The 17,819-nt window shown below is 39.3% G+C and overlaps 2 protein-coding genes across 2 annotated transcripts in view; one reads left to right on the top strand and one right to left on the bottom strand.

Moving 5' to 3' along the window:
* LOC138030093 (fibroblast growth factor receptor 2-like) overlaps positions 1-15,490 on the top strand; it is a 27,008-nt gene extending 11,518 nt beyond the window's left edge. The window contains exons 6-19 of the mRNA XM_068877951.1: positions 5,388-5,530; positions 5,991-6,227; positions 6,812-6,934; positions 7,333-7,348; positions 7,712-7,751; positions 10,688-10,982; positions 11,355-11,465; positions 11,714-11,904; positions 12,900-13,025; positions 13,408-13,478; positions 13,859-13,899; positions 14,019-14,115; positions 14,346-14,445; positions 14,825-15,490. Of these exons, the coding sequence (XP_068734052.1) occupies positions 5,388-5,530; positions 5,991-6,227; positions 6,812-6,934; positions 7,333-7,348; positions 7,712-7,751; positions 10,688-10,982; positions 11,355-11,465; positions 11,714-11,904; positions 12,900-13,025; positions 13,408-13,478; positions 13,859-13,899; positions 14,019-14,115; positions 14,346-14,445; positions 14,825-14,890 (1,657 nt within the window). The 3' untranslated portion in view covers positions 14,891-15,490. The remainder of the gene's footprint in view (positions 1-5,387; positions 5,531-5,990; positions 6,228-6,811; positions 6,935-7,332; positions 7,349-7,711; positions 7,752-10,687; positions 10,983-11,354; positions 11,466-11,713; positions 11,905-12,899; positions 13,026-13,407; positions 13,479-13,858; positions 13,900-14,018; positions 14,116-14,345; positions 14,446-14,824) is intronic.
* The window catches only part of LOC138030102 (proto-oncogene tyrosine-protein kinase receptor Ret-like), a 428,681-nt gene that overhangs the window by 180,596 nt on the left and 230,266 nt on the right, over positions 1-17,819 (bottom strand). The gene's annotated exons all lie outside the window — the stretch shown is intronic.

Genomic DNA, 17,819 nt, shown 5'->3' on the forward strand with positions numbered 1-17,819 from the left:
TTTTATCGGATAGTTACACCCTCATCAAGTCAGAATCTAGAGTGAGAACCAAGAAAGTGATTCCATTTGCAATTGTGAGGGTCAAAACGGTTTTAATGATAATTGAACTGACTCTCACATAGCGTGCAAGCAACCAAGAACATTCTTTGCTGCAATATAAAATCAACTACCAGAGAAGCAAACTCACTGAAAGTCCCTTATGCCTAAGGACCGTCAGGGGATGTTCTATAACCTTCGTGAAAATTCTTAGCACCAGGGCACTAATTGAGGACACTGTGCATAGTAATAAACTCGTACTAACTGAAAACAATAGTAGTTGTAGTTCTTTTAAATTGTGCTATTATTCAAACTCTCTTAGCAGTTTTTCCGCCAAATAGAAACTCATCAGCATGACTAGAAGAACTGATGAACCCCAGGCAAATTCATTGTAAAATGGACTTTCATGGCATCCCTAAACCTCTGATTCAACTCATAGTTAGCAGTCATAGCCAAAGCCAGGCCACCTTAGCATGAAGTTAAAACTTCGGGGCTAGAGTTTAAAGCAACGAATCTGCAACTTACGATTGGCAATAAATGGAGGCTAACAATGTGACTTGTGTCGATCAAAACTTTAACACAATAAGCTTAACCAGGGATTTTATTCCAGATACTACGTTGGTATGAATACACACATTGGTATGAATACCTTGCCATTCCTTGGTGTGCAGTGGCATTTCATTATTGTCACACTTTGGTCCTGGTGGATTACCTACAGACATAATTTTGTCGCGACCTCTAACATAATATCCAATGACTTTAGGAACCTTGACAGCAGTGACAAGAAACAACTGGCTGCTGCTGTACCGCACGTCTGTCCCCTGAGAGTCAAATCGCTACCTCCTTCTCTCGATTATCATGATTGACTTCGTCAGCCTAGCAGGCATAACTAGTATCAAATTGATAGGAAGCGTCAGTCGACAAAACTGCCGTTAAGATTTTTAAAACCGGCCAAAAAGCGGTTTGATTCACTAAAGCCTGGTCAGCAATCATAGAGAATAGCAGACTACTCTCTGGCTGGTCTTTAGGCTTTTAAATGCCCACAATGGAGTCACTTGCCTCGAACATGATCTAACAGAAGCTAAAAGCAGGCTATTGCAGGCTCTGCTAACGTAGATGCAGACTCTGTCTTGAAAGCATCATTCAGATCATATATGGCAACTTAACCTTGCGCTGTTTGATTGGGTTTGCCAGACATTTTCTCATTAAGCACTGATTTTATACCACAGCTCTCACTGCTCAGCTACCAAGGTTTGCCTCATGGCGACCAGATCCCAGGTCTGCTCTTATAGATGTCTTAGGAGGTCACAGGCAAATGAATATTATTATACACTCCCTCCTATTGAGGATTGCAGACCGTTCTATAGCTGGCCTTCAGGCTGTAAAGCGCCTCGACTAGATAACACCATGAATGGTGAACGCCTTAACAACGTTATTCTAGGTGAACTTGCGATAAATGTGACTATAAAATAGATCACTTCTCCTTTGAAATGTACCGTACAATGGAATTCGTCCGGTTCAAGCTGGCGAACAGGGGCCACGTGGTACTACTAATGCAAATGCCTACACGAGTTCATTCCAGGTGAATTTTCGATAAACGTGACTACTACATAGTTCACTTCACCTTTTATACGTATTTAACAAATTCAAATAAGAGAATTTCCGTCCAACGACAAAATGGCAATGTCAGAGGAGGCCTCAAAAGCTAAAATACCACAAATGGAGGCGAAGAGTTTCCAAAATGGCGGACACACGTGTTCACCAATTCGGTATCAAAGAACGCCATAACAAGGTAATTATAGACTAAAAAGAAACAAGGAACTCGTACAAAACTCGATTCACTTCCAGCAAAGAAAAGTAAAGGGAAAAAGGAAAAAAAACACTTACCTGAGACAGCGGAAAAAAAAGCAAAATTTTTGACAACACGAAGCGATTAAAAACACGTCAACTCCCTTCAAGCAGCTACGGTTCAATGATTGTGACGTCACTCCCGGCAGGTAACGGTTTATGAGATAGAAGTGAAAATTTATAGGCAGGTGCTCACGTCCTCCACATAACCTCAAATTTGGTGAATAAATGTCATTGTTAGAGAGAGAACGGCACAGAAATGTACAAAAATGGGAAACGCACGTGCAGGGCGTGCACAGCTATTTTGCTCATTAAACCTGTTGTTTTGTGGCGTTCTCGTAGCCGTCGTCCCCGTCCTTTCTTAACCTTCCAAATATATCACACATCCCCCACCTTGTCTATCCCCATCTGTCTCTTCGGATGAGATTTTAATGGTCGATATTTATTTCTCCATAGGAGATTTCGCTTTTCAAGTGCGTTTCTGTTTCTCCGAATACGTCGAAACGGCAAAGCTTTAGAAGGTTTCGTAATTCGTCCACTTTTTTCCTCGAGCCACTGACGTTTATGTGCTATTTTAAGATGTTTTGCATTGGTAGCAAGTTTATGAGTTAAATCCTGAAGCTATTCGTCGTTATCAGCTTCGGTTTGATTTCTGTGTTGGACTTCTTGTAGAATTTCTGTGTCGTCGATTCCGTTGAATGGCAGTGAACCTGACGCACTTTTCCATAAGCAAGAGGGACATAGTGTACAGCCGGTGTGACTGAACTGCACTTGATGTATGATTTTAATTTACACGTTGAGTACTCAAGGGCTCCTTGAGTTCTCATACTGAACATGGACTCCTGATGTCTCCTGGATTTAGTTCAAATTCTCCTACTTTGATAATTTCCATGTTAAACGAGGCTTTTGAGCTTGAGTAATATGCTACTTTTTCTTTCGATTTCTTCCGTTTTGTATGGTTTTTGATTACGTGCCTTAATCTTTCTCCTCTAAAGACGCCACCTTTCTCCTTTCAAGAAGCCACTCTCGGAATTGGAGCAAAATACACAGAGGGCCCAGACCCGAAGTGGAGACCTCTTCAGCCAAGCACTATGCACTGTGGGTGCGAGCAACAGCCTGGACGGAAGAACTTCCAAGCCGAGAAACGCGATGCAACAAATGAAACAAACTTGGACATTTCGCCATCGTAAACCTGTTCACATGGTTAACCAAGTCCTGGAAACTGAGGCCAATTATTCCTCCATAGTTGTCGGTGGAGATACCTCCATATCCTTGCCAAATTCTGCTTAAAGGATCCAAAACACAACCACTGTCCTCCCATCCAAACCTTCCACATGATTTAGGATGACACATGAAGCTCAAGATAAATGAATAAAAGTTGGCCTTGTTTAGCCACTCAAGAGCGCAGATATCTGTACATTTGTTGCCAGATTCCTTGTACAAAGGGTCGTATGGGACCTCGTTATAACCGGATAGAGAACCCATTGGTGCAGGAGATGTTCCCCTGAGAACAACTGGCTCTGGTGTCAGCTTGAAGAGATATTTAAAAAAAACCGGTAATCGTGTCAAAGGGGCACACAAGCTTCTTCTGGGCCATTCGAAGTCTTAGTCTTATAGACCAACTTCCGAGAATTTACAGCGTCAAAACAATGTATTCTGAGCCAACTTCCGGAAATAATCCTCAACCATCAAGTACAAAGTAGGATATTGTTAAAGAATACCCAATGCTCTTTCAGAGCTTTGGAAAACTGGAGGGTGAGAATAAAATTCGTCTAAAGGAAGAAGCATTCCCTTTCATTTGTCTGACCACTCTCAATCGAGTACCATTGCCATTTATTTATTTCATTTAATCAATTTTATTGAATCGGACGTTAAAATACATTACATTCATGACAAAATCTATTGCTTTTTGGTTAAGCCTAAAATAGAATTCAAGATTCCCTGAAATTTACCACCCTGAATACTGTAAAATTCATTAATAATTCATAAAAGTTATGGCCAATCAATAGGCAGCTATTTGCCTCACATGTTTACCTCTGTAAACGCCAATAAGCCAGTTCGGAGTTTCAAGAAACGAACGTGCGCGTCGGGATAAAACAACCATATAAGACAATTATAGTTTCATTTCACAAGTCCGTTAAAATATTCGCTTGAGATCTGAATGGGCGTTTACAATGGCTTGCTTTCAGCGCGCCATTTTAAAACGCCTAGACAGATCTTCCGCTCATGTTTTATCTACCACATAAAACTGTAATAATTCATTACACGCCCATTCAATAAAAATAACAGTCAGTCTTTTTGGAGTGGTTATATTCAATCTCTAACACATGTTTGACATGCAAAAACATAGATGGGTAAAAAGCAGATAATATTTAAATATATTCTGAGAGAAATAAACAAAAAATTTGTTGCGATTTATTCAAGAAGTAGAGCATGACCTGATAGTAAGTGGTAGGTTATTCCATAAACGGCAAATACGAACACGGTATTAATTCTTATTGGTTTCTGAACGACTGAAGGGGATAGATAATAAGTGTAACGCCGTCCAAACTATTTTGTGGTTTTCCAGAGTTGGTTTTGGTAGTGTTTTATGTATATTTTGACTGGAGAAATTGTAAATTCGGGGCACTTGGTGAATTCAGAGAGAACAGTTCAGTAGATATTCACAAAGATGGATTGCCACGTGGCACTTGTCCTATTTCTTAAATATATTCCATGAAAAAGTTGACTGGTGCCACAGAAATTCTGCGGGCATCTCTGACAGGTGCCGCAGAAATTCTGCGGCACTTATTAGAGATGGCCACAGAATTTCTGTGGCACCAGTCAGAGATGGCCACAAAATTTCAACAGCCATCTCTGATCAGTTCTGCAGGATTTCTGTGGCCATCTCCCACTAGTGCGCAAAAATTCTGTGGCACCATTTCTGTGAACATTGATGTGTCAGAAATTCTAGGGCTTGTATCACACTTAAAACATGTGCAGAGAGTAAGTAGCCCTTTTCTCATCAGCCCCCCTATTGAAGAACTATTTGTTCACTAAATAATAACTTTTAATTCATCTCAAAGATACATGTGTATATACAGTTTACAGAAAATATCAGAAACTCTCTCACTATGGCAAAATGTATTTCATTTCAAGTGGCAGTGTCTTGATCATTCCGATATGTACTTCACAAAAATCCAATGACTATGATGGTTAGTGGAACTTTTACGTCACTTCACTTTTACTTCGCCTTTAATTCACTTGTGAACTAAAAATAATAAATAAATAAATAAATAAACAAATAAATAAATATATATATACATATATATAAGAGACAAACGTGAGGAAATTCAAAATAATGTTCCATATCTTGGTTACACGCGTTTTCTAGGAGCAGCATACCTATTTTAACAGATATTTTAATTTAGTCTGTTATCTTCTCTTAGCTGAAAACCACAGCAAACAATGCACAATCTAACATATTTTAAGCGAACGTCTAAGCGATGTTTACCTCTTTAAAGTCTTAGATCTTCTAGAGTCGAAGCCATTGTGGACCTTCAGTTTTCAAGTTCCCTCATAGAGCCACTACAACCTCTTCACGCAGATGTAACTGATGGTGAACTTGGACAATTCACAGTTGATACTCAGTGGATTGTTAATCCAAGTAAGTCTTTCATTTTAATGCTGAGACTTAAACATCGTGCAAAAAGCATTAGAATTTCTCTCTCATTATTTCTTGCTGTACCTGTTCATGTCATTGTGGAAATCAAGAGTGAAAAACATTGAACAAGTGCTTTGCGTTTCCAGAAAAAGAATGTATTTCAAAATAAAGACTGCTCAAACAAAGCATTAGACCGAAAGGTTCTGATAAAGGACAGCCTTTCATCTTCAGGGTTCGGTTTTTGGAGGGCTGTTCCTGAGATTCATAGTTCTTTGTATGTACGTCACGGAGTATCGTCGCCTTAAGAAGTTTATGTATTACTGTATTTAGGGTTAGGGTGACTTCCCATTTTGTGAATTCATTAAGAAACCACCGCCACATCCAACCTATACTTTAAATTCTGATCCTAGAGGATCTTACTAACCCTGTATGTTTTTTCACACCATTTCCTGTTTTATTGTAGTTTCACCAAATATCATTGAAATCTCTGCAAACCAAACTGAGGGAGATGATGTAATGCTGGACTGTAAAGCTAACGGGAATCCAACACCGAACATCACATGGACGAGACGTTCTGGTAATTTTGTTGACAAAATGTCATTGATTAGCATCAAAAGGCAAGATTCAGGAGGCTACAGATGTACTGCTGTTAATGGCGTTGGAAATCCCGCTACTGGAGATGTCTTCGTAATTGTGATATGTGAGTGCTGCCAGCTTGTAGGATGATAGATCTCACGTTATGTCATGCGATTCTCACCAAAATGTAGATGTGTTTATATGAGGACGTTACGCGATATTAAAAGCCTACTGCTTAGATATAGATTGAGGTTTTTTTTATAGGAAGGACGGATGGCTGGACATATTTACGCGTCTTGGTGTTTTTTGGCAAAGATCGGGTAAAAGTTCAAGAGACGAGTAAGGTGACTGTAAAGCTACTTTTCTTGGTGACAGAACTTAGTTCTCTCTTCACGAATTCGACGATTTTGCTGAATTTACGGATTGTTCATCATCGTCCAGCTAATCTTAGTTTTGAACCTTTCCTTTTCTCCCGTAATTAAACAACTATGTAGTGATTACCTCAGAGGGTAAAAAGCTAGACCACTTAAAAAATAAAACAGTTTAAATACTTTTTCTTTTGAAATCCTTTAGTTAAATGAGCCATTTAATTTCCAATTTCTATCTTTTCCGCGTAGGAGAATACACAACCTTCCGTAACGTACTTTTGCAAAGTAGTTACAAGCTAGACGACGAAAGACACTTATGTTTTTTTCGTTTTTGTTTCAGTTAAGGCTACTTCTGAGCCTGGAGGGGGCATTAGCAAAGACCTGATATATTTGTTAGTCATTGGAGTGTTGGTAGTCACAGTCCTTTCAGTTGTAGTGTACCCCATCATAAGGCGAAAGATACGTAAGTTTTAGAAATGTGTTTCCTCTTTACTACTGGCTCGACACCGTCAACGTAAGGTAAAAGGCGTTTAACAGATAGACACTACTGAACAATAGCATTTTAAGAACAAAATAATGGCTCGGCATTATGCGTTTAAAAAAAATTGTTCATTCCTTTTTCGTGGTCTGCAAATCTCCAAAGCGGCATGACTAACTGGTGCTATAGAAAACACGAAAGCAAAACATTGCATTTTAATGTATTAATTTTTTTTCCTTTTTGGCTCCTTTGGGCACCCAATGTCGTGCTCAGTAAACGAGGCACCAAGGAAAAATGATTGATGGTTTCGTCGGAGCTTTGTTTTCGTTTAGTGCTTTCCATGTTTATAGGAACTTTGCTAACAATACTTTTCTCTTTGTCAGGTCAAGGACTTGATCGGTATGTAGGCGTTGTTAATTTCTAATGCATCTTCTTTGTGTTGCTTTGTTTTGTTATATATATACATTTTCCCCGACATCTCTCCTCCCTCCCTTTTTCCAACAAGCAGTTCTGCCTTTGTCATCTTCTATTCAACAGTTTGTACATGTACTTGTTTATTCATTTATTTATTTCTGTCTTGACTTTGACAATCCTCCCACTTTTACTCTTACTGGAAATATCGTTTTCAAGAAGAAGTTGTTTTGGTAATTATATGTTATCGTGCACATCCGGCAAAGTGTTTGGTTTATTAGCTGCGAGGCATTTGAAACAGAGTATTAAGAAGAGTAATTTTAAAATGATTATAAAACGTTTTCCTTTTAGGCCACTTGGGGAACCTGAAGTCGTACCATCGTCTCATTTTGTAAGCTCTTTAAGATAAAACGACTTTGTTTTTATGCAAATGTGACGAGGGTCAGTAAGATTTCCTTTTTGACAGTGCTCAGTTATGTTGTTTTGAAGTTACTGCTAACACTTGAGCTCGCCGTCTTGAATTGACCCCATTTGAGGCAAAATTAGACGATGTCTCTTTAGCCTCTTGTTCTAAAGTAATCCAGGTGGCCCTCGGATTCCAGATCCCATCCCGTGGATTTCGGAACCCAAGTTGTGGACTCCGGATCCCAAAATCACTGGCTCCCTCGAAACGAATTCTGGATTCCATCGAAATCTTTGGATTCAGGATTCCGTACAATGGATTCCATTTTCTGGATTCTGCATTCCGGCTTCCATCACTTCGGGCGACTCGTTTTGTGTGGCGTTTGAAAAGAAATATATGTGAAATACATGAATTTTAATTCCTCAAAAAGGTGCTCTCACCAGTAGGGGAGTAAAGTTAAAGCTTAAACAGGAGTTAAACGTTAGGGGCTATTGTAACTTTACATAAGAATTAAATTTAATTCCTCTGGGGTAAAATTTAACCCTTCCGTGGATGTAACATTCCAGTTTAAAACTGCGAGGGGAGTTAAGTAAACTCCTCTTTTGGGGTCATTTTGAGGAGTTAGTATAACCCCCCCTTGGCGAGTAATCTTAGAGTAAATGTAAATGTAAGAAGAGTTAAAACATCTCTATGTTGAAAAAGAAAAATGCAAATGAGAAACTATATACATCTTCATCATCCATAAACGACTTTAACCAAAATCAGTTCATGAGAGTATTGCATTTTATTTTTTCACAGTTTTGGGAGATCATCCACTTTTGAGAGCGTTATTGTTATTATTATTATTATTATTATTATATTATTGTTATTATTAGCTGTTAGCTGTTCTCAAGGTGATATTAGGCGATGTATTCCTACCAAGTAGCCCATCAGAGCCGGAGCTTATCGAGGTTTCCGTGGCATGAAGCGACTTGGAGTATTTTTTTACTCCCCCCTGGATGGGATGCCAAGTCCATCGCAGAGTTACCCCTAGCATTTCGCCGGTGCCCATTTATAAACCTGGGCAGAGAGTGGGAGTAACTTGTCTTGCCCACGAACACAACACAATGTCCCCGGCCAGGACCCGAACCTGGACCACTCGATCCGGAGCCGAGCACACTAACTATGAGGCCACCGCGCCTCCCACTATCGAGAAGCTGGTCATAGCAAATGACCAAAGATTTTTAGTTTCACTTTCTTTCCAGCATTCTCCTCAATATCCGAGCTGTTGTAAGCTAGGCTGCTTTTGCACCAATGGTACAGCTAATTTAATTCCGAGTCTTTCAACCGAATTTCTGAAGTTGTTGCTAGTCACACATCCAAGAGCCCTTAACACTACTAGTATGACAGTAATTTTGCTTATAGAGCGGTTTTCAATTGAGTGTCGAAAGTAATTAGTTAATTACCTTGGTTTTGCATTACTTCACTCAGTGATTGGTTCAAAGTTTTCGCGCTACTTTCTCAACCAATCAGAAGTGAAACCAAAACAAATCGTGGCTCGCCCGTGCACATTTTCCCGCGCTTTGTTTCGGCTACGTGTTATTACTTCGAATTTTGATTGGTTTACTGGATTGTCTTCGTCCTTTTTGACTGGCAAAGGTAATTAGTTTGGTTTGGATTTTATGACACTCTATTTCAAAGTCTTGACAATTCTCTCTTGAGGTACTGGCAGTTCCAATCTTCTTGAATTCCTTTTTATGGATCTCGCAGTCTCTTGGTACTGATATGTCGATGATCTTACACACCTTTCTGTCTATTTTCAATAACAACTATGTCTGGTCTTCTCCCTTCAATCTGATGATCACAGTGTATGTTGAAATTCTATATGAAATCCTATAATATATTTACCTTTTGATTTTCAACTGCTCTCTCAGGTTCATGCTCATACCATTTCTAACTCCTCGTCAATTCATAGTTGCCGAATAGGTTCCAATGGACAATTTTTGCCGTCATTTATGCCCTTTCTTCGCAAGTTTAGGGCACTCACTGATCACGTGTTCACTGTCTCACCCTTCTGTCCACACAATCTGCACAGAATCTATCAATGTTGAATTTGACATAGGTTGTTCGTAAGGCTTACAGAGTTGACATGATCAATCTTTGGAGGTAGTCGCTTTGAAACGAAAAACGTTGCAAAACCGAAGAAAAAAATCTAGACAAGAAAGAGAGGTAGAAAGTAATGGACTGCCGGTGAATTTGAAAGCTTAGTCGTTAAAATATGTGCAATCGAACCTTACTAATATTAACGTTACAGCTACTCCTGGACCAAGAAATCCCAAGAACGTGATCAACTTCAAATGGCCAGGCGCTGGACGGGTATTTCAAAGGACGTATCCGGCTCTGCAGATTAGGGATGTTAGAGTAAGAAAATCGTGGAGCTACATTAGACACGGGCGACTCTGCTGCTACAGGACTCTGCTCTTGAAGAGTTCAATTTATAACCATGCCTCTCACCGCCTCGGTGTTGCGTCCGTTGTCGCTCGATGTGGTGGCTATTGGGGTGAAAAAGCATATGTTTGCTAAAGATTAAGAAATGAGTCATAGTCATGTATAGTTAGGATCTTTGGAGAGCAAAAATCTGGGAGTGAAACTCGTCTTCTGTAACTTCAGCTCCATATTAAATTGTGAAACGTGAAGGTGGCAGGCAAATCTCTTCTCGATGTATGGGGATGCTGAAGCATACATAAGGCGGTTGGAGCGTACCTGAGGCGTTTTTCCTAATTTTTTAATGAATTTTGACCATTGCGGCCTTCAAAGGTATTAAAATAGTTTCATTGCAGAAACTTACCAGTTTGTATAGAGGTTTCTTGTGTTTTGGGTCTCCACGGACACAGCCATCACATCAGTTGCAGATGTTGACTGGATGTCTTCATTCCTAACTGTAGAACGAAGGCATTGAAATGGAAAGGAACGGTTCCGACGGCGTTAGCAATACTAGTAGCCCTCTTCAGGAAGTGGCAATACGTGAAGTCACAATAAGTTGCGAAAGTGCCCCTTACTCGGAGATAAGTGACTATGCTTTGCTTAATCCCGGAACTCGATCCTGGGAAGTCAAGCGGCAGTACGTAATGATTGATAAGGTGATTGGACAGGGATCCTTTGGACAAGTTGCACAAGGAAGAGCTTCAGAACTACCATGGATGGCAGGAACAATAACCGTGGCTATAAAGATGCTTAAAGGTATTAAACAATGCATGTTAATCTTATGTATGAGCTTTACCGTACTTTACCCGTCCTAAAAAGCCATTTACCAAAATGCATTTTTAAAAAAATGGAAGATTAAACCTATTATACCTTAGGTTCAGATAGAGTCGCCAAGTAAGAGTATACATTCGTGACCTGAGAATGAGATCCGAGTCTTTCCAAGAATAACCCCCTCATCCATTTACAGACAGATATATTTTCTTGACCAAGTGAAAAACATCAGAACGGGGCTAAATTTCGAAACCCGGATTGTCTCGATGAAAATCGAAGAAAGTAACTGCAGCGGCGTCATCGAGCCATACGTATTGTCTTACTATGATAAATGTCTTCTTTTATTGAAACATGCAGCAAATTCTCATGAGATGGAAAGGAAGAGCCTGTTGTCAGAACTTGAAGTGTTGAAGACTCTTAAACCTCACCCACATGTCATTAAACTTCTGGGATGCGTCACTGTATCAGGTATTAGTTACAAATGTCTTAAAAAGTTTCGAAGGCTACAAGTTATACCACTGGGATGAGGATGAATTTTTCTCATGGGGGCGAGGGGTGGTGGGGGGGTTGTATTTCTACAGCAGACTTGTCTTTTAATGTCCTTGGAAACGTGGTCGGCTTTGTCGCGATAACGGTCACAATTATTTGCTGTTAAAGAGATAGCAATCATGTATTAACTGGTATTTTTCTTTGTATGAAATTTTTTCTCTTCCAAGATCCCGTACTTGTTCTTATTGAATATGTCCCGTATGGCGATCTCCTGGGTTACCTGAGAAAGAGCCGTGGATTTAAAGACACTTACTTCAAAGACCCGGATGTTAAGCCGCAAACAAGTCTGAGTTCATTGCAGTTAATGAATATCTCTTGGCAAATAGCTGATGGCATGGCTTACTTGTCTTCAAGGAAGGCAAGTTGTCGAATGGAAACTGAATACAAGAAATTTCTCTATCGTATCTTTCTTCTATTATAAAAGATTAGGTTATCTCTATTATTAAAATTGGTTGACGGTCATTTTGCCATTTGCAAAATTCAAAACAAAAAGTCTTGAAGGAAATTAACGAAGACAGTAGAAAAAGAGGATCAAGCGTGAAGAAAGTATTGTTCAGTGTATTATAAACAAACTTACATGTTGTGTTCGTATAACTCAAAATTAGTAGATAGGTTAGAAGTTTTGACAGTTCTGTAATCTGACCCCGGTAAAGGCTCGTCGATTTTTGAGAGACGGAATTTCCAAAACATCACTCATGCACACATTAATTTCGAACTGTTCAAATAAGTGACCCAGCAGGTAAGGGAGCGGGTCTCAAGTCGCTTCTCGGAATTTAAAAATGTCCGCTGTCGTTTTTTCGTACTCAAAGTTGTTGATGGGAATACATTGCTATAGCTTCTACTAACGCACTGAGCACATATTGCATGGGTCCGTTAGGCTACCAGGCTGCCGCGACGGCTGGCGTGGGCTCGTACGTGAGGCTGCTTCATCTGCTGGGCCCCAACAGCGCCGTGCGGCGTTAAGGCAGTATGGATGGTATGGATGATCATGTTGACCGTCTTTGTAGCACGTGTGTTACACGTGTTCTGTCTTATCGTTAGCTTTCTCTTTTCTCTTTTATCTTTTATTAAAAATGCAGTTGAACTTAAAGGTATACAATTAGTTTACTTAATATATTTTTGCCCTTCTCCGTCTTTCCTTTTGCTGGTCTTTTTTCTAATTAATGTAGCCACTTTACAAATTGGAGGAAAAGAACTGTAAAAAGACAAAAATGGATTTTGCCCGGTTCAGGAAAAGTTGTAATGTTTCAGTTATGGATATGTAAGGACATTTCATACCAGGAAAGGCTTTGACAAACGTTTGATAGCCGGTGTTTCCTTAGTTGAACAAAGTGCTTGTTAATGTTATTTTAGATTATTCATCGAGATCTTGCTGCTCGTAATGTGTTGGTTGGAGAAAGCGAAAGGTGCAAATTGACAGATTTTGGGATGGCTAGGGACGTTCATCTGGAAAATGATGTTTATAAGAGAAAGACAGCGGTTGGTATAACATGAAATTCGATGATCACTTATTTAAACACGATTTGACAATTAAGGTGGCTCAAATTGATTTTACAAGGCAGAGGGAATGTTTTACTAGAGGGATCAACTGTACAACACTGTTTCACATAACGACATTATTATGGAACCAAATAGAACATCTTGGTTTTCGGGGCAATCATTACATTTCCTGAGTTCATGATTTGATTGAATGGCTTCGGGTATCGCATTTTACATTTTTTGACTGGTCATTTTCTCAAATGACATAATACTTTGTAAAACTGTTACAGAAAGGTGCGTCTTAATTGATAGTATTTGTTTTCATGTTATATTTTGGTAAAAGATTTTTCAAAACCTATTTTGTTTCTTGATTGTTACTCAGGGGAGAGTCCCAGTAAAGTGGACAGCTTACGAAGCTCTTATGCACGGACGCTATACTACCAAGAGTGATGTGTAAGTAGGGAGAATTTGTGCTAATCATTTTTGAAGCAATTGTCGGTGAGAGCCCAAAACTGAGTTTCCACGATTTACTTTGACATTGGATCCACGCTTTTAGTGCAGTGCTTGAAAACTAATAGCAGAATCCCACACCACTTCTTAACCAATTATAAAAAGGTTTTTGAGGAGAGGGGAAAACCGGAGTTCCCAGATTACAACCTCTCAGTGCAGAGAAGAGAACCAACAAACTCAACCCACATATGACGCCGAGTCTGGGAATCGAACCCGGGCCACATTGGTGGGAGGCGAGTGCTCTCCCCATTCCATCAGCTTAGTGTAAGTGACATCTTAGAATAGAAGCTATTTAATTAACTTCGACATTTTTTTCGACGCAGCTGGAGTTTTGGAGTGGTACTTTACGAGATATTTACCATAGGTAAGTCTCACGCTTGAAATTGTTTAATTGATTTACCGTGCTAGAATACCTTTCGGCTGCTTTGCTTAACTGAAGGTAGCGTTATTCCTGTAAGATGTGGGTGTCGTTTTTCCACTCAGGTGGAACTCCCTATCCACGGACGAAAGCTCAAACGGTGATCGAGTTACTGCAGAAGGGATATCGGATGCCAAAGCCGAACCATGTGGATAATGCCCTGTAAGTTTTACTTAGCGATGTTTCTGGTAGTTTCACGTTCAAAATTGAAATGAACTCTGTTAACCTCTTTATGATGACGACGATTCAACGTTAAGAGAACAGAAGAAAGAACTGGAATAGGAACTTTGGTTCTGGAAGTGAAAATGAAATGATGATCATAACGACGACGACAATGACGAAGACGACGACGACGGCGACAATAATAATGATGATGACGGTTGTTTCTTCAGGTACTTGATCATGCTGAACTGCTGGCAACAGGAACCCGGCGATCGTCCATCGTTCGAACAGCTGCGACGCGAAATAAAACTGATGGAAAACCAACATAAGGTAACATTTTGAGTCAAATGTACGATACCTACGATACCTTCTCGATCCGAAATTAGGGTATCCAGCCTGCTGATAGAGAGGACAACGCGCAAGTACTTTGCGTGTTCCCTGCATGTTGATTCTGGAGATTTATGAGCCTAATTCTGATTGGCTAAGAATTTTACGTCACTGAAATCGTTTTGCAGCTAGGTTTCGCAGACGTTATTTTTCGGGGGAGAGAAACAACCGCCGGAAATACGTATGCGTTCGCAAGCTATATCCATACAAGTTCTTAGGTTATTACATATCTTATCTTTGGTCTTCTTTTCGGCATGTATTTTTTTAGTGTTTAATTAAAATCTTTGTTCAATTACTTCGTTGTCCTCTTATTTTCTCACAGAGGCTCATCAGAATGAACGACTACGACAAGAGCCTTTACGAAAATGTGGAAGATTTGACGTTTTAGTCAGAACAGCTTCGATTGGTAGTTCTTCATTTTAATCAAGCCAAGGATCTTATGCTTACATCGAAAACCTCCTTGCGTGTGTATTTTACAGGAGCTTATATCATTTTATCTTAGAAGCGTTTGTCGTGGCTTTCACTTTTAAAAATCACATTAGAAATTAGTAATATCGGTTGATAGGGTGGATCTTTCTTCAATAACAACGTTCAGGTTGCGTGAAATAATCACGTGGAGCGATCTTCAAACGAAAGTACTTTAATCACTGGCTGGCATCACGCCAATCATATTAAGTGCGCTTCTGAATAATATAGCATAATAGAGAAATAAATAGCAAATGATCAAGAGCCACTTTTTCGTTAGATTAGAACTATTGTATCATTAATTAGCTTCAAGGGTCTAAGCGAGAAAGATAGAGAGGAAATATGGGACTTGCATGCTAAGAAGTCCTATACACTTCAGGGAATCCTAAACTTTACAGGTTAGATTTAAAGGAGCTAAGTCACGACCTGCTCATGCACCAGATTTTGATCTGCTGGACTTCGATATCACTGACCATTTTAAGCCTTTTTGATTTTTCTGAATCTATTAAACTTTGCTGAATATTTAACCCTGTGTTCCTATTTTATTTTGAATATCAAATATAATGGATGCTGAAGAGGAAAGAGAATCCGTAGCGGTAAGCTCCAGCCGATGCCAATTCGCTGTCAGTTGAGATGTTGTGGTTTTGAATGGTACATTTTTACAGAAATAATAATTTCTTAAATCCGCTATGGTCATGTTTTAGGGAAAATCCTTCCCCTTGGGCTTGCAGGAGTGTGTGTACAACAAAGCGATCGTGTAATTCAAATCGTGGCTGCTTTTGAAAGACAGCGGGGGTATAATGTCAGGCAATTCATGTGGGTGTGGATTTGAAGAGAAGCCGTGTTGAAGTCTTATTCATAGTTTATTTACCCACGAGGAGCTTAGGAGTCGTAACCCGTTAAAACACTCTTGTGTATCCATGATAAAACCAAATGTCCTATTCTTTGCGAATAGTCTGTGGGTTCTTGAGAAGCCTTTGTTCATCATTCCCTTCCATACCATTAGAACGATCTGCAGTTACCGTAAACACCGGCGTATAAGCCGCACCTTTTTGCTCAAAATTTTCGCATCAAATCGGGGATGCGGCTTATCTGCGAGAACATCTAGACACCATGCCGTAAATTTGCATAAATTAACAAGTTTAGCGAAAATTCTTAAGTCTGCATAGACCTCTGCAGCAAATTAATAAGAACTTCATAAAACAATACCACATTACGCATTGAAAATTGCTTGAGCGAGTTTGGTGGCTCCTAAAAGAGCCGTTTTTGTTTGAGCTTACACAATGATTAAACCTTCTTCGTTAAAAGATCTTTTAACCGGTTTAACATTGCTTTAATGTACTTTTATTTACGGACAGTGAATCAATTGTCGTATCAATTTTTCGAGCTAAAAATATCGAGAGCACAATCACAAACATAATGAACAAAAACGTCAATACAGATTCCACCAACGTTTCCTCCCTCTTCCCATTCAACAAATCTTCATTGTATCAGAATCTGATTTCCTTACCTGGTTCCGCGCTACCACCAGAAGAAGGGGCTGAAAGTTGAATAACTAGAAAACTCATTATGGCCTGAGAGCTTGTAAAAAATTGAGAATAAATGGACACTGAAGATTTTGGGAAAAGACGCGTTTCTTCCTGTGTCTGAAATGTAGATATTTAATTTCCCCGAAAATTGGCAGGGACGTTTTCTGTTATAGCAACCCCAGGTCGATCTTTCTATGACCCTTTGTAAAAAGAGGTTCCGGAGTTGTCGTGGCGGGCACCAAGATACATATATATATTGTATCCCAATATCTTACACACAAAAAGAAAACAAAGGTAAATAAACTAAAAAAGCTGTTGACATTCTAAAGAAAATGAACGGATTAGTTTCCTTGAATCGTCTTTGCGAATGAAATAGTAATATGGCATTCATCGTCTTAAAATCTTAACATCAATGCTGCATGATTGGAATATATACTAACCCTAAGTTCTTAAAATGTATGTTTTAATGTTGGTTTGAAAAGACTGGATGATTTCAATATGGAAAGCCATTTTCTTATATCCTGTGTAAGTAATGGGATACACCGATAATATGATGCACTTACCATGAACTGTCAATTCATTTCCAGATCACCAATGACGGTGCCAGCAATAGTGTCTTTAATATACTCAATCTTGGTTTTTCACCCGAAGGTCGTGGGTTCAATTCCCACGCTGGTCAGAGTTTTTCCCTGTCCTTGTGTGGGCCCATTTTCATCAGTAGGGCTAAAGCTCACATGGTTCATATGGGGTAGATAATTAGCACTTCACATTACACTCTAATCAGTTACTTCTGTTCAAATATAAGTGCTACACGCCCAACGTTTGCAAAAACGTAATCCTTCCTATGATATCTTGCTCCTGGTTTTTTCTGAGGGATGTAGACTCTTCTTTTGTCTTCTGCAATTTTGCTTTCACTGCAAAATAAAGAGAAAAGCGGATTAAGTAGACAAAAATAATAAAAAATAACAACCTGGGTGTTCTAGGTTTCTTCGCTTTGATATTAGCGACAAACACTAGATGACATTATCGGAGGATTTTTCTTTGTCGATAATACGTAAACGGCATAGCATTGAAAGCAAAGATAAAAAAGTTTTTCGAAGCAAAAGTTTCTTTCCTCCACGCTGATGCCAAAAAAAAAAAGAATTTTAGTTCGTGATGAATTATTCACACTTCATCAGTTTTGATAGTTTCTAGTTCGCCTAGTGCTGTTGTCGCAGGAGGGAAAAGAAAGGAACTTCGAAAATCATTAAGTGTCTAGTCTTCCAGAGCTGAAGCACTAGTTGGAGACTCAATCCACGCAAATCAAATCAAATGTTGGTTTTT

Source organism: Montipora capricornis, chromosome 13, assembly GCF_036669925.1.
Source record: "Montipora capricornis isolate CH-2021 chromosome 13, ASM3666992v2, whole genome shotgun sequence".
Classification (NCBI taxonomy): Eukaryota; Metazoa; Cnidaria; class Anthozoa; order Scleractinia; family Acroporidae; genus Montipora; species Montipora capricornis.